The sequence below is a fragment of the Schistocerca gregaria genome, chromosome 1 (genome assembly GCF_023897955.1).
Source record: "Schistocerca gregaria isolate iqSchGreg1 chromosome 1, iqSchGreg1.2, whole genome shotgun sequence".
Taxonomy (NCBI): Eukaryota; Metazoa; Arthropoda; class Insecta; order Orthoptera; family Acrididae; genus Schistocerca; species Schistocerca gregaria.
Window position 1 is genome coordinate 404699821 of NC_064920.1, and position 17981 is coordinate 404717801.

Sequence of the window (17981 nt, forward strand, 5' to 3'; positions counted from 1 at the left end):
TTTGGACGAAGACAGGTCACTGCACACTGGCCACCCTCACTGCACACTGGCCACCATTTGCTGTGCGAGTTATAGATCGTGTATTTTCTTTGCAATTTAATGAGTTTCCTTTTCTTGTTTTTCTCTCATTTATGTATTATTTCTGCAATATTATTCTGCAGTAGCAGGCTACAGTACAATTCCTTGTTAGAATATCGGCTCTTGTCAGTCGAACTTAAAAAATTTAAGTAAAAACAGTGAAAAATTTCTGGAATTTTAAAAAATTGCTGGAGTTTTCCCAGGGCGTATAAACCCTACGCTAGAATACCTACGTTTTTCTCTTATTTTTAAATAATTCCCTAGTAAATATAAAAAAAATGACTACACATTTTTTTATACAATTACTATTATCCACATAATGTAATCTGTCAACTCAAAATGTGGCCACCAGTCCAAAGCCTAAATAACCATCTTTTGCACCACAGGCTACTGAGAGATGAGCAGGAAGAGTACCGCAATGCTCGGATAGGTACAGACAGGGATGTGAGGCAGTGTTGAGTGCAGTGCTGTAACCAGTTGCACTGTTGCTCTCGGTTGAGATGTTCCTAAGTCCTATAATGTACATGGTTTTCCTTAGAAGTCTATTTTACAGGGCAATTTCATATTTAAAATTTTACAGCGCAATGTGCTCTAAAAACATAGACCCCATTTGACTTTAACAATGAATATGAGAGGTACACTAGCAAATGTAACATGTTGTCTGCATTAGAAAAAACACTGATTCGAATCCATTTAAATAATCTTAGTAGTATAGGTAAAAGTGCACTCCAATTTAAGACATACACACTGAGGTGACAAGTCATAGGATAACAATTGCTCATATACAGATGGTATGGTGTTGGAGCTATATGCATAGGACATTCTATTTCTGACATCATTAGGGGATTCAGTACTTCCTAATCATAGTATCAAGAGTGGGCCGAGAATATAAAATTTCAGGAACACCTTCCACTATGGACAATGCAGTGACTAACAGTTAACTTAACAATAAAGAGCACCGGCGTTTGCATAGTGTTTCCACTGCAAACAGACAAGCCACACTGCATGGGATAAACACAGCAAGCGACAAACATTCACTAGTACAGTGCAGCGAAATTTGGAACTGATGGGCTGGGGCCGCAGATGACTGACATGTGCCTTTGCTAACAGCACACCATTGCCTGCACCAACTCTCCTGGTTGAGTGACCAGAGTTGACCCTAGATAACTGGCCCGGTCAGGTGAGTCCCTACTTCGACAAAAGCTGATGTTAGGGTTAGCGTGGTGCAGACCTCACAAAGCTATGGACCCAGGATGTCAACAAAGCACTGTGCAAGCTATTGTTGACCCCATGCTTGGGCTACATTTACATGGAATGGACTGTGTCCTCTGGTCCAACTGAATCTATCATTGACTTGAAGTGGTTACATTTAACTACTCTGAGGCAATTTGGAGCTAATCATATACCGTAACAATGGAAATTTTATGGGTGACGATGTACCAGTCACCTGGCTACGATAGTTCACTACTGGTTTGAAGTACATCCTGGAAAATTTCACCAAATTATTTGGCTAACCAGATTGCCTGATGTGAATCCCATGGAACATAATTGAGAGGTGAGCACATGCGCAAAATTGTGCGCTGGCAACACTTCCGCAATTAAGGACAGCTAAAGACACAGCATGGCTCAATATTTCTGCTCAGGATTGTTGAGCCCATGCCATAAGTTGTTGCACCACATTGCACTTCAGTGCCTAAAATGATGAAACACGTTTTTAATAACAGGAACTAATGTAAGATATGTGATTTGACAGTTACCTCAGACAGAGTCAATGACTTCACTGCAAGAGACACCGTTTTGATGTGTCAACAGAAATCATCTGCAGAAGACTGAAGACATCACTGACACACACCTAATTACCCTGTACCTTTTCGTTAAAACATTATAGGATGAACTTATTTAGATGCTTAATTACATTGATATTTCTTATTGGTAACAGCCATAGTTAACTGGATATTTGTTTCTTTATATACAGAAAGTATTGTTCCAAGGTGAAAACCAGGTACTGAAACGCCATTAAAAAAAATTGGACATTTTTCCCCTCAGTTGAGCCCTTTATTTTCATGTCGAGACAGTGTAATATGGATGGGACTGTCAGATTAAGACACATTCAGTAACTACTGAATTTCTTTTGGTTTCCCCCTCAAAGAAAATTGCTGTATTTAAAACTTGTCAACTAAGTCAAAAGTTTGTCTGCTCTCAAATGAGCAAGTAGGAGATAAAGAGGCTTTGCAAAAGATTAAGTTACTAAATGTTCTCAACCATTTAAGGTGTGCTGACGCCCAAATTTAGTGCCTTACCGCTCATCACGTCAAACATTCAAGCCAATTGTTAATTTACATGAGGAACTGACACTGCCCTTTAAGGTTTTGTTAAACAGAACTGTTAGCTATTAACTGAATATGTTTAGAACTGTACATGAGGGTTACTAAAGTTTTCAGAAACCGACAGTATGCCACATCACCTTGCAACCTTCCACTTTCAGTACAAACCCTCAAAGCATAAATTACCAGAATTTTCAATTTACTTTTTAGACACATAAATCCAAAATATTTAAAACACCAGCCATGGATGTACTCGCTATCTGCATGGCACCTTTTGTTATGGTTGTATAGCTCCAAGAAGGCTGGTGCCTATCCTGCAAGAGTGCATTTTGTCAGATACGAAATACTGAGCTAATTTTTCGGAAGCTATTTTGGTGCAAAAATTTGATTTTTGCATATCTTACAACCTGATACAATCACCTGATAAATAACTGGATTTATTTCCTTATTCATCATACCTTACTGCCTTGCATCAAATCAAGCAGAGCAATTTGCGAAATTTTAAAGATTTTGCACAGGTACAAATGCACTGTGTTAACTTTTTGTATCATCGATTGTAGCTCATACACTGCAGAAAATGAAATATCAATGAGATATCGAAATTTTATTTATAATTCAGTACATATAGATATCTTATTTCATTCTTGAGTTAATGGATTTTATATCCAATGAACGATTAATACATGTGCTCATTCCAGATGACACATTGCATAACAATCATATCACAAACTATTCAGGATATAGAAACAATGTTTTTACGAAGTATTTCATATGCAGCAGTGAGGGGTCAGCAGCTCAGGATGCATACAGACGTCCACAGTGCTGTAGGAAAACCCAAGTGGAATGTGTACAAATGTCCACAGAAGCTGAGTAATGGTATGGTAGGAATTTTATACATGTCTACAGCAGTGAATGGATTACGTACATCTGACGCTGAGACTCTCATTCACTTACACACCATGGCAGCGGCAGATAAGGCAAAAGTCAGTAATCTTTTCACCTCCCTTCCTCAACTATTACCTTCTTGCAATGGTTCTCATTTGAAAAAAATTAAAAAGTTATTGGGCACCAACCAGTTGAAAGCTAATAAAGGCCTGAAGGACAGGAACAATAATAAGACACACATATTATTTAGGATAAAGTTTTTATTTTAGTACAAATTTGTAGACACCAACGTCAGGCATCAAAAGTTCCTGTAAATAACAAACAGCACAGTATTAGTTAATGCAACAAACTCAAATTTACACATATAGGTAATTAATGGGCTTAAATCAACACTTACTTTGCGAGAATGCCATCCTTTTTTGCAAGCCTTGCTATACAATCATCAGACTCCCCCTATAAAGAAAGTAAACTATTACTTTGAAAACTGAAAAAGCAGGATGAAAATTAGATATGGACCAAACCAAAATTGAAAAGCTAAGATCAATTACAAACAGCACATCAGTTGCCACCTGTAGATATGGTGTTAAACTAGGAAACATTTTCAACAAGTAACCAGTTTTTTGGCACAACAGAAAACCTTGTGAAAGTACTTACGATGGTTACATGTTTTATTGGAAAGATCGTTTGATGGAAATACTTCTTCATGAATATAATCAAATGGTGGTACACATTTTCTCATCTTACAGATACAGGCAAGGTTTGAGTAAGCCTTGTCTCTTAAAGGTAATAAAGTAAGCAACACAATATTCTTTAATTTATAAAGACATATAATAAAAGTGTGATATTCATACTGGTTCATTCTTCAACCAATTGCCTAATTTCATCCTGGTATTTCAGGAACAACATGTGGCACAAAACGAGCTAGTACAGTGGTAAGATTATAGATTTGTATTCTGGTAGGCAGTTCCAAATCCCATCTGGCCAACCACATTTCTGTGGTTTTCAACAGCCTAAGGCAAATTCCAGGACAGTTCGTTTGAAAAGAATGTAGCCAACATGCTTCCTTATTTGATTTTGAGTCCCATCTTGTATGAACTCATTGCCAAAGGGACACTACGCCATAACTTCCTTTCTTCTTACTATTCATTAGTTTAAAATAACACACTGTGTAAAAAGCCAATTACTACACAGTTCCAGTGCAGACAGTTGATGTAGGTAGCCACTTATGTTCAGATGTTGGAACAGGACTAGTTCATGCCAAGTAGTTAATTTGAAAAAAATTCTGCTTGACTAGCATGGATTCTGCTGAAATTTTGTATGAACATTCATACATGCACCAATGAACATTAGTAAAGTTTTACTTTCACTAATTCGATAATTGCAGAGATGCAGTCTTTTTTTGACCCCATAGTGCAGCTATGAACAATGCAGCCATGGGTTTTTGGCAACTTCACGACAAATCTCCAGCCATATTTTCTTGAAAGAAACAAACCTAGACATTTTTGTATGACTTTCTGAACTCTCTCAAACCAAACCATATAAAGATTAGAGCAACTTGCATATGGATAATCTGAAGCAAAATCAGGTGAAAAACACTTTAAAAATGGAGAGAGTTATAATACTGCGGAAGCAACTGTGCAGTGTATCTGAAACTTTACATTTAATAACTTACCTATGTAAGGTCATAGAATATAAAATTTCACTCTCCTGCTGTTTTCCAGTAGCTGACAAATCGAGAGCAAAGTTTACAATTTTTCTAAAAATGGCAGTTTTTGGCCCACTTTTACAAAGAAAGTGTTATTCGGAAATTCTTTTCAAACATTTTCATGATAAGGGACATATTCCAAAACACCTACAAAAATACATTCAGTTTTGAAATGTGAGCATGTAAGGCCCTGGCCCTAAAAAATAACCACATGGAGCTGCATTGAAAATAGTCCCATATTCCGAAGGTACTCCTATCTTTTATTATGTTCAACCTCTTACTACTCTCTAGGAAAGATAATATCTGAAGTCCTTATCACCAGGAAATGAGCTTGAGCCATTAACTGCAAGTGAGTCTGTTTTTCTTTCAGACATCTATATAGCTTTCAGCTCTACAACATTTTTTTAAACAATGAAATTGATTAAGGAATCCAATAAAAAAGTTTCCTCTTTTTGGGGCTAATAATTTGAGAAGTGTTTCTGATGACATTCTACAGTAAATTAATGAAACCTAGCGAAATTTCAAGAAGCTTGAAATAAACTGAAGATTAGGCGCTTTGGCCTTTTAAAGTTCAGAATCATCAGCTTGGAATGCTGCAAAAAGAAATCCTTTTCAGATTTGGAACATGTGGCAGTTGTTACATGATTATCAGGTGTGGCCCTGAATTCAGTGGGGATGCTGGTTTTCTCACTTTAAAAGCAACCTGCACTGGTTAAGCCATCATTATGAATCATACCAGCATATTTCTACAAGTTTTTATGTGTACACAAGTGTTCCATATTAACCGCTAACACATAGTACCAAATACCTTAAATAAGAATTAAACTAGACATCAACAGTATTGCACAATAAAGACATATTAATAAATTTTGATTAACATCAATCAATTCTAAAAATGTCAGGCAGACTTCTGTGAACTTCACCAAGATTTACACATGACAGATGTGCAAGACCTGCAGCTGTTTATAAGACTTGTGTTGCAGCTATTATGCAGCAAGTTTTCTACCATTGTCTCAAACATACTGGTAATGTGCAGTTAAATTGTGAAATTTATAATCAGTTTACAGTTTGATTCTTTGGTTGTAGCAGAAAAACACGAGTCAGAATTAGTCATGACAAAAGACACCCATTTTTTGAAGTTTTTCTGGTTGTGAATGGTGGACTCCATGTGGTTCCCAAGTTGTGCAATGACTTTAAGCCATAAAATTACCAAACATGCAGCAACCAGTCACAAAATCATGTTTTATTTATTCACTTTTGCAAATCTATTTCAACTGAATAACACAAAGAGTGTGACTTCTGCTTAAGACGGTACTACTACTCAGGGCACATATTGGTTGAAAGCACCGATGATGGCTGTTGCTCAGTTGAAATCGATTTGCAAAAGCGAATAAATAAAACACGATTTTGCAACTGGTTGCTGCATATTTGGTAATTTAAGTTTTTCTAGTTGTTCAGACTCTCCCCTTTCCTGGCCATCTAAACTTTTGATATTACTGTCCCCACAAAAAACTAAATATCTGTAGATCATCATAAAAAATGTCAATCTGTGGCCAGTGAAATATGGGTCTATTTGTCATTTTAGGACCTTAATTGCAAAACTAAGTAGTTTTTTGATGTTTAGAACAGGGTCTATCCAATAAAAGCAGTTTAAGAGTTTGCAGACACTTGATGAAAGTTGGGAAAAATAGCCTTTTTTAGAATAACCAACATTACCCACAATTTACATTATTGGAATGAAGTAAGAGAATGAAATTACACATTCTAAGACCTAGTAGCAATAAGTTATGTGCAATGTTTCGAGTGTAGCCTGCAATTAATTCAAGGTATATACAAAGCTTAATTTCAAATTTTTTTTTTTTTTTTTTTTTTTTTTTTTTTTTTTTTTTGCAAGACTTTACTTCAAGTTATCCATACGTAAATCTCTCAGGAAACCTTTAGTTATTATTTCACTTGAGAGAGTGCAGAATGGTATACAAAATTACCTTGTTTTGTTTCTTTCAATAAAATATTACCAGAGATATTACATCTTAAAGTTGCCAAAAACTCTCAGGTGTATTGCCTATAGCTGTGCCAGGGTGTCATATGACGAAACCCCCGGAAGTATTGAATTAATGATTGCAAAACTTTACTTACGTTCAGTGGTGTCTACTGTGAAGAGCTCATGAACATCGTAACTTTTGACACCTTGCAAACTTATTGGTTACTTTCCTTGTAACAGATACAGCAGCATGAAATGTGCGGCACTTAAACCCACTGTGCTGTGTTACACTCCTGCTCCTCTATACCCCATGAAACTTAGGATCAAGGTCATAAGCACATAATCAGTTGTGCACCTTTCAAGGAGCTTTGTAAATAAAACAGAAAGAAACTTCCACATGGGAAAAATATATTAAAAACAAAGATTCCAAGACTTACCAAGCGGGAAAGCGCCGGCAGACAGGCACATGAACAAAACACACAAACACACACACACGCACATAAGTATGTGCGGATGGATATGTGTGTGTGTGTGTGCGCGAGTGTACACCTGTCCTTTTTTTCCCCTAAGGGAAGTCTTTCCGCTCCCGGGACTGGAATGACTCCTTACCCTCTCCCTTAAAACCCACATCCTTTCATTTTTCCCTCTCCTTCCCTCTTTCCTGACGAAGCAACTGCCAGTTGCGAAAGCTCGTAATTCTGTGTGTGTGTTTGTGTGTTTTGTTCATGTGCCTGTCTGCCGGCGCTTTCCCGCTTGGTAAGTCTTGGAATCTTTGTTTTTAATATATTTCAAGGAGCTTTTGCGCAAGTGTAGCTGGCATGACAGGTAATTGTCTTATGGGTCAAATACAAACAGATTTAATAAGCAACATGAACAGTTCATGTCATGAACAGCTAGACCTTACCTCTGAACTACAGGTTTATGACAGAGCCACTACGTGGTAGCATTTATTGCCATTTTCTTAGCATAAATCCTGCTAGATGATAGAACAATCCTCAGATATGCCAATTCACACACTACAGGATGTCTGTGTATGTTACAGTCATATGGAGTAAAACACCAAAACTTATTTTGTGGGTTTCAGAATGTGTTAGAGTATATTAAGTTTTGGATTTTATCATGTACTTACCCTATGATTTCTGAACAATTAATAAAAGGATAAAACCTCTCTCTGAAACACAATGATAAAAATAGGCTTTTGGCATTGGAAATGGTTGTAATTGAAAAAACTCAGCATGACAGACTTTCACGATTGAAAAAACAAGTACATGGCTTTTCTTTAGGAACGGACAGTGTCAGCCATGCTCCAGTACAGTTTTCTATTTAATCTGTACCTGCACAGCACTTTAATGTGTATTACCAATAATTTATGAGTGTACTATATGGAGGAAAGCAGGTGTTTTCCTGATTTAGAAAATTAGACTTGGTGAGTAATAATACAGTGTTAAATTTAGCCTGATGAAACAGCATGGTGAAAACTCACATTTTCCCTTTCTTGGCCTGAACTGTACTTGATTATGCACAAACCAAAAAAATCCCTAAAAAACAATTCTTTACTTTGTCAGACAAGTTATATTATTATTACTATCATTATTGATAGTTGCTGCAGTTGCATAAACTTTTTCAAATCATGTTATACAGAAGATGCTATTTCACTCTTAAGTTTATCTGAATAGAAAATTTTGTGAACATCCATAATGTTTTCACACAAGCCGCAACTGTGCTCATTGGAGACACTTCACTTGTTCATACAAAATTTAATAAAAATCAGTGATGGTCGCGCAGGAGCCTCTAGACCACATGGCATCGAATGACCCAGTAACCATTTGTATTTGCATGTCCCACAACTCATTAGTCATATAAATCTGAAACATTATGTTATTCCCCAAGCCTTTGACAAAGCTATAAATGCCCGTAGCTGACTTGTGCTTGCACTCAGAAAAATATTTGTTTAACAAAGCATCTGCTGAAACTGGAAATGCCTCATATCACACAACCACCCTACGACACCAGTACCCCTCCAAATTTAAGCAGGTGATTCCCCAAAACATGGGAGTTATTCCTGCTGAACCCTTCAAACGTGCACTAAGAAGAATAGTGTCATACTTGAAATGAAAAATATCAGAAGTTACAGCATTACAGAAGTGTCCGATTCCAGCTGTCTGTCTTTACCTATGATATGAGTATCACAGACATGACTATTCTCAGCATCTCCAATATGGAGCCTATGACGTCACAACATACATTTGACAAAAAACACTAAAATACATATATTTATATGCAAGACAGTAACATCACTCTTGTTAGTAGAGCTACCCAAGACCCTGAAAAATACAACATACCCACCCCCATGAAATAACAGCCCCCCCCCCCAAATACCCACAAACTGACCTGAGAACTACCTCTTCCCAAACTGTGAGTCATCTCAACCACCACCCAACTTACCTCCATACTTAATGTACTCAGAATACACATCTACAAAAAGAAAACAAGTCTAACACAGTTCTCTCACTCCAATCTCATGTGGGCAAAAACTAACCGAGGACCTGTAGCAGAAACAGTACGTCAGCAAAACAATCTCTCTCATGGTCAAAATCACGCCAATACCACCACACGTACCTGTCCCTGGTTTGGTCAAGTTCATTTTCTCTTGGCAAATACTACACTTCACAATCACAGCTATCAGTCCAAATAACTGGAGGAATTTAACAACAGACAACTTGTCCTCCCCATCAACACAGCATTGTTACATTTTGTCGTCGTATCCATACATAACAGAAGCCACACAATAAACATCTTACAACTGAACACCAAACCAATAACACCTAGCGAAAATGCCAACAACCAAAAAATTGACAACTGAAAAACTTCCAATTCTTAAGTTCCAAAATAGAATCACTGCCAACAACTTAACACATCCAACACCAAAGCTCAAATGACGATACAACACATTACACTCAGCACACATTTTGGAAGGAGGTAGTATGGACCAAAACAAGAAAAAGTTGCGTATTTAACAGAGGCTCTAAAATTCTTTCCTTAAAAGGTATGAACACCCGTTCAATATAAGAGATATGTTGCACAGTAGTGAAGATTAATAAGTGCCTTTACCTATTAATGTAGTATTTTTGAACCTATGGTAACTGGACTTTTTTGCTTCAAATCGTTATTCATGTCAAATGCCCAGGGATTCCCTTTATACAGAACGTCACTGAACTTATTAGTTTTACAAAACACAAGAAAGGAAGTCTGTGCAGCTGGTAGGTATGTCAATAGGCACAGATGTTATTGCCTGGACTACTGTTACTCAATACACTTACTCTGTATATAAATCAACTGGAAAAATATTTCACCTTTCAGCACACTCTCCTACTGGAGCACCATAGTATACATGTAGAATTGACACCAAGTAGTTATATGACCTTGTAGGTTAATGTCAACCAATTTTCAGGCTAACAGTAATGGTCACCTATAGTTAAACACCTCATGAACACCTTCACCCAAAGCAGCACATAAGGTTGCACATCTTTAGTGAGACTAACAGCACAAACTGGACAATGGAGACACCAAGTGCACCAAAACATCAATGTTGCATTTAACATGCAGTGTGAGAGGATGAAATTCACACTGCAGGTAGCCCTGTGATATTTGCAGGGTTTTCCATACCAAAATTTGGTGCCCTTCAATCATGTCACCACAAATACAAACAGGATGTCATTTCAACACTCAAAAGACTGTGCTGTCCTCTCTGCTACATATTCATGAGGATGCTATGCACATTTCCAACTCCGAAGGTATCAATAACTACATTTACAAAGCTGCAGAGATAGTCCTTGTTTGACAAACACTCAAGCACCCCGTATCACACATTGACTCGCCCACTAAATCACTTCACCTTAGGAAACCCTCAAAATTTCAGACTGCTTGTCACAGTGTGAAATGCACGAATCAATATCCCAAAAGTTTAGGAGTGCTACCGGATCTAATCAATGAGTGGCTTCAGCTGAATGTGGCACACCTTCAGAAATTTTTGGATTATCTCACTGAACTGAGGCCATTATAAAGGCAAGAGGATGTCTTACACATTACTAGCATCACATTGCTCAAGGCAACTTTTTGTAGAGCATACACACAAACTCTAGTGTCCAGTTCACTCGTCTGCATTGAGTAATGATACCATACCTACAGCAAAGACGTTGCTTACAGGCAATCTGTGAAAGCAACTGACCACACTTGTGAACAAACAAATTTACAATCATACTGACAGTTATTTACTTATTCATGAATTATTGTCAAAATGAACTGAAGATAACGAAAATAATTAACAAGAATTAAAAACAAATTTCCCTGTCTAGTAAGAACTATTTTCATAATTTATTCATCTAGAAAACCACAGAGAACTTTTAAATTCCATTACAGTAAAGCATATGATGAAGTCATACTGATACAAAATTGTGCTAATTTTATATTAATTATTGAATCTAACAAGAGGTCAATTCTAGTTACCAATTCCAATAATAACTCCCTGCAGTAGTTCAGAGAGCAATTACAAATGCAGAAATCTTTGAAGCCTACATATTACTGCATACATGCTGAAAAAAATGATCTAATTAATGAATAGTTATCTAGAATTTATCTATATGGGAAGACACTATTTACTTATTCCAACCTTTGGATGGTTCATAATTTTGGGCATTTTTGCAGAAAATCTGTGGCTACGTTTCTGTAGTATTTCTTACTGACCTCAGAACTACTAGAATGACTAATAAATTAGGTAAGCTTTCAAATTTCTCTTTTTCATGGGAATGATGATGGTAATACCGTATGTGGAATCCCTTGTAACACTTTAGACCACACACTTGTTGCTAGAACGATCTAAATACCGAACCGTGGAATGGTTCGACCCGGTACCATAACCAAAATTAACCTATATCGATCAGTTCCGGATAGAGATTCCAGTATTTGTTAGACCCTATTGTTTGTTAACTCGTCCAGTAAGATTTAACAATTAGTATTAAAAGTTAACGCTGATTCATAATATGACTTCACCATGCACTGTACTGTACTGGATTTAAAGGTTCATTCTACTTTTTTACTGGCATAAATTACGGTAATTATTACAGACATGTATAATCTTTTTCCTTTCTTATTTCTTTCGGTTACCTTAACTCTCGCCGGTACAATTTGGAGCCAAACAATTAATCACTTTAAGTGTACAGGAATGTTACAGCTAACAACGTATCAACAATCAAAGTAATTCAATACAACTCAAAAGCTTGGATCAGGCGAAGGAATTAGACCCGTCCTTTCCAGAGGAATCATTTGCCCTCATGTGATTTAGAGAAAATATTCAAACTAGACTCCGGAGGGCCTGGCGAAAGCAGTGATAAAACTCAGGTGAGACTATCAGAAAGCAATATGATGGCGAGAAATTCATAGGTCCGATTGGTGTTTGGTGTTGGGGGGCGATTTTCCATATCGTTAAACAAATAGTCCTATAATGTAGTGTAACAAATTGGCAACCGTTCTCAGTGTGGCTTTAGATGCATGGAACAAGAGGGACGGAACTTCCATACAAACAATTTCTTCTACAACCTAATTCCTAAATTAAAATCATAATTAGCTTGGGATAACACTGACAGATTTAAAAGAAATCCATCTGCTTACTCACCATTCTCCGTATGGCGCCACATATTGCGTACATTTTTGAAGTGTCCGTCATACGTCCTGTAGCTGGATCTACATCAGCAATATTAATCTGTATAGACGCATGATCCTTTGCGTGAATGATGCGGTTGCTGGCAGAACTGCACAAAAAACACGAAAACAATTCCATAACAAAAAATATTCAGTAACTATGCAAATTCCATATGGCTGAATTGTTATTTAGCTTGCAACATAACTAAACACATACAGGTTTAGAAAACATTACACATACTATCCAGCTGAAAACCACGTGGTAATATTACCATTTGCGAGGGCGATACAAGTCGACAAACTCTCCTGCGTCGTTTTCCATAACTACGGTTAGTTGAATCAGTTATATATCTGAAAAGAACTTTGCGTATCACTATTTTTCAAATTAAATGCCAAAAGCCACCAACAAATCACCACAATTGCAAACGAAACTAATCATACAACACATACCTTCCACAAACCAACAGCCAAAGAACAACGTAATTGACACAAAGAGACTCCAAAGCCCACACGCGACATCAAAGATATCGCATATAGTATCTAAAATTCGGACTATCTATGATATCTGGTACCGCAATGAGTTCCAGTATTTTTAATTACTTATTTGACATCGCTTATAAGGAATGAAGGCCGAATCACGTTGGCCACCACTTCAATGAACTCACTTAGCACAATACCGAACGGTGAAAGTGAGTTTATGAGAACTATCCATGAGTATTTGATTTGTGACGGTGCTACCGACAACTCTGATGAAACAAGCACTAAAATTACATTTAAAGGCTCCTAATATAAATAAAAGCACAACAGGAAGACTACAGTACCGGCGCCTCTTTTGTTTACAACTCTAGCAATACCATTTGTGACACAAATTACTGACATCGCAAGTGACTAGGTTAGCTATCATCGTGTATTGATATCTGTGGACTGAGCACTCGGATGCGTAGAAGGAAAATTCTGTCCGCAACACTCTCACGTGATATTCGGATAGTGCATTTTAGTCCGTATAGCACTTAGCGAAGGTCGAGTTTATTACTAACCAGCTCATATGTATCACCTTTAGAAATACTGTGAACCTTTGTACACGCATTTTACAACATGAAACCAGGTGCTGTAGTTGACTTACAGATGTGAAGAGCAATGGTGTTGTGCTTTTGTGCCATTGTATCATAGCACAGATTCCACTTTATTTTTCTACGTTTTCTATTGCACTTACTCATACTGTTGAACCACTGTTCTGAAGTCCGCGTCATGTTGGAAGGCGCTCCAATTTTCAGCAGTCCTGTGCATTCCCCTCCACTAGCCACTGGCAGCCAATAATATTCATTCTCTTTCCGAGCGGTTAGCAGCAAGTTACAGCTAGACAGCGAGAATCTCGCACCTACATGCTGCACTTTTGCCGTACTTCTCGACAACCAAATTACTCACACAACTGTCAGTTATTTTGTATTTTTTTTCTTATAGCAGTGAAGGTATGAATGAGTATCTGTAGGTTTTGTTTCTGAGGGTAAACGTGTAAGAAAAACAGCAGTGACTATGATTTGGAAATGAGTGTTGTCAGTTTCATGATGTAATTCACAATTCTTGTAATACCTTGCTTCGAAGTTGGTCATTGCCTGTTACAATTTAACTGTAACAGAGAAAACAACACGTATGAACATCAGAAACGCGCATAATTTCCCTCATTTAAAAATAGAAATATTGAGCACAACATAAAGCAGACTCGTTAATTTATACAAGTCACATGGCAGAACGTACAACTTGACTTCCTTACAAGTGAATGGGATCACTCAGTTTTGAATTTACCCACTTGTCACTGTCAGTGTAGCCATATGAAATTAATTTGCGCAAATGATAAGGCTATGTGGGAGGTAAAAACACAAACATTCAAGATATCATTCACTGAATCGCTTGTGCGTAAGCCAATAGACAACATCCCACCCTTAGCTTGGGCACAGTCTGTGACGCATGTTTGAAAGCTTCAGAAACAATAATTTGACAGGGGTGTGATGATGGATATAAGCCTTGAACCTATCATTTTAAATTTATCATCAGATTGTTTGGAAACATATTCAAATAGAAGTGGCGCTGGTATTACGATGTAGACTTTGGGAAAAGTCATAATATTTCCTAGTTTTAAAGACTTGTGGTTTAAAACTTGTGTTTTACAACAGATCAGTTGCTTACATAATAATGAGAACTTCGTAGCTTTTTTGATTAAGACTTTGTGTCCTTTGAATTATGCAGAATATAATGTTCAACAAGTTGTCCAAGGAAAAGTTCAGCTTCTTCCACCATGTTGTATTCCATATAAAATGCGAGAATGCAGCTAGATAAATTCGACAAAAGTCCGATATTTCCACATGTAAATCTCTGTCAATTTCAAGGCATGAACTGGATACGGCCCTAAAACGACAGTAACCGTTCCTGGTCGAGATATCGGTGGTTTTCGAAGTTATCAGCCATCATAGATCTGAATGTATAATTCGATGTACCATAGACATATGAGCCTGACCTTGTCTACAGCAGTGCAGATCGGCAATGTGGACTTTGTCTTCCTCTCTCTGCTGCTGCGCATGCACAGTTCTCACCCCTTCACTGGTCGGTCTCTATGCATGGAAGCACTGTCTTATGTGACACGAGCTACAATTAGCAGTGTTACAATTACACTGAAGATGACACCAAAGAGGTATGAAAAAGCAATGGATTTTGGATTGTGAAATTGTTACAGTAAATATGTTAAACAATTGACACCAAATGCTTATCCATTATCATTTTCAATTCTTCTTTATTGACCCTTCTACTTTTCATGGGCAAGTAAAAAACCCATACGATTTCAAAAGTAAACATGTACACTACACACAAAAAATACAAGCTTTGTACTTGAATTCTGGAGTAACAAAAGAAGTGTCTGCCTACAATGTCTTTTGAGATGTTCTATTGGACTGATTCATAGTGTCAAATCAGTTTTAATTACATACACTACATGGACTTTGTCATGTGATGTGAATACATAGAAAGATAGGTCCCTTATCATTTAGCTACAAAATAGCAGGTCAGCAACTGGAAGCAGTTAATTCCATAAATTATCTGGGAGTACGCATTAGGAGTGATTTAAAATGGAATGATCATATGAAGTTGATCGTCGGTAAAGCGGATGCCAGACTGAGATTCATTGGAAGAGTCCTAAGGAAATGCAATCCGACAACAAAGGAAGTAGGTTACAGTACGCTTGTTCGCCCAATGCTTGAATACTGCTCAGCAGTGTGGGATCCGCACCAGGTAGGGTTGATAGAAGATATAGAGAAGATCCAACGGAGAGCAGCGCGCTTCGTTACAGGATCATTTAGTAATTGCGAAAGCGTTACGGAGATGATAGATAAACTCCAGTGGAAGACTCTGCAGGAGAGACGCTCAGTAGCTCGGTACGGGCTTTTGTTAAAGTTTCGAGAACATACCTTCACCGAAGAGTCAAGCAGTATATTGCTCCCTCCTACGTATATCTCGCGAAGAGACCATGAGGATAAAATCAGAGAGATTAGAGCCCACACAGAAGCATACCGACAATCCTTCTTTCCACGTACAATACGAGACTGGAATAGAAGGGAGAACCGATAGAGGTACTGAGGGTACCCTCCGCCACACACCGTCAGGTGGCTTGCGGAGTACGGATGTAGATGTAGATGTAGATGGACGCTGTACAGGAAACTGCCTCACACAGATATACTTCGATACACAGAAGGGATTAAGAAGCCATGTATATTGGAGTGAATTAATGAGACTGTCATGTAAAAGTTTTTGCTGAATATTGAAATACCACCAATATATATATATATATATATATATATATATATATATATATATATATATACTGTGATTTAAACTGGCGTTTATCTGGTAATAAATATGCAACCAGTCGCTTTTTATAAGATTTATTAAACCATGAACATTTTTTCGAGCCAAGTGGGCACATCTTCAGATAGAGGTGTCACAGAAACACTATTTTGAGGACCAAGTGTAGCTAGATGCAGTGCTGGTCTTGCTCGTGGAAATGATGGAAATTTAGGAATCGGTGACGAAAAATTTACGAATCTGAAAGTTTTTTATGTTTTAGGTACTTACAGTGCACTGCCTTGTGGTATTCACATCAGATTGCTTCTGATAACGAGCATTATTACGCTATGTACACAAATAAACACAGTATGTAGCTACACTTGGTTTTACACTGGCTCATAGAATGTAAGGATTCGAACTTTTACAAAGAATATAGGTAAGACAGATACTGCACTTACTACAGAATAGTCTTTGGCAAGAGATGCACTGTATAATGATACAATGACGTATTTTGAATTTTAGCAAAAGTTGCTAGCTGCATACGAAAGGTAAAGAGCTAGAGGTGAGTATCTAATACAAAATTAAAAACGTTTTGTCAGTTAGAGAATACCATAGTCGTTATAAACCAAGAAGAACAAGATTTATGCAGGAAGATGAATTATCGTCATTTTTGTGTTTTTTTGTAGCAGTATATCCTGGAAATTATGGAAGAAAAGGTTTTGCGTTGACTTAGTCTGTTCATTCAGGATTTTTTTGGGAGATTTTAGTTTGTGGATGAAAATTTCCAATTGTTCAAGGAGGTCCATCTGTAGTCATTTCTCAGTAACGTGTAGCACAGAGAGACTGTCATTGATATCATCAACAAAGAAGCTGAAAAGACTACTTAAAAACTGCAATTTTCTACTGACCACTAGCCATGAAACCCGAGTAATAAAAGCAACACAGCAGTTATCATGTACCAAAGAGACTGCAATAACTAAACTCTTGCGTTTTTCGAGTCTAATAATGTCACTGGATTACAAACAGACCCCACCCAAAAGTACCAACAGAAGCTGTAGAGACTACTTAAAATCTGCAATTTTCAACTGACCAGTAGTATAGAGATAGCTGTACCATAGGTGCAACCTCAACAGAGGGGAATCTGCTGAGAGGCCAGACAAATGTGTGGTTCCTGAAGAGGGGCAGTAGCCTTTTCAGTAGTTTCAGGGGCAACAGTCTGGATGACTTACTGATTTGGCCTTTAACACTAACCAAAACGGCCTTGCTGTGCTGGTACTGCGAATGGCTGAAAGCAAGGGAAACTACAGCTGTAATTTTTCCCAAGGGCATACAGCTTTACTGTATGGTTAAATGATGATTGCGTCCTCTCGGGTAAAATATTCCAGAGGTAAAATAGTCCCCCATTTGGATCTCCAGGCGGGGACTACTCAAGAGGACTTCATTATCAGGAGAAAGATAACTGGCATTCTACGGATTGGAG

General features: G+C 37.5%; 1 protein-coding gene across 2 annotated transcripts; it reads right to left on the reverse strand.

The window, feature by feature from the left end:
* Positions 1-3529: 3529 nt before the first annotated feature.
* On the reverse strand, positions 3530-13209 carry LOC126349385 (40S ribosomal protein S21). Of its 2 annotated transcripts, XM_050002426.1 has the most exons (5): positions 13121-13209; positions 12943-13021; positions 12645-12780; positions 3685-3740; positions 3530-3595 (listed from the first exon to the last, which is right to left on the reverse strand). In XM_050002426.1, exons 2-5 carry the CDS (start codon positions 12990-12992, stop codon positions 3586-3588), a joined length of 252 nt encoding a protein of 83 aa, XP_049858383.1. In that variant the 5' UTR covers positions 12993-13021; positions 13121-13209; the 3' UTR covers positions 3530-3585. The 2 variants fall into 2 exon arrangements, with proteins under 2 accessions (XP_049858383.1, XP_049858382.1); XM_050002425.1 differs by having other exon boundaries at positions 12943-13140.
* Positions 13210-17981: the final 4772 nt, after the last annotated feature.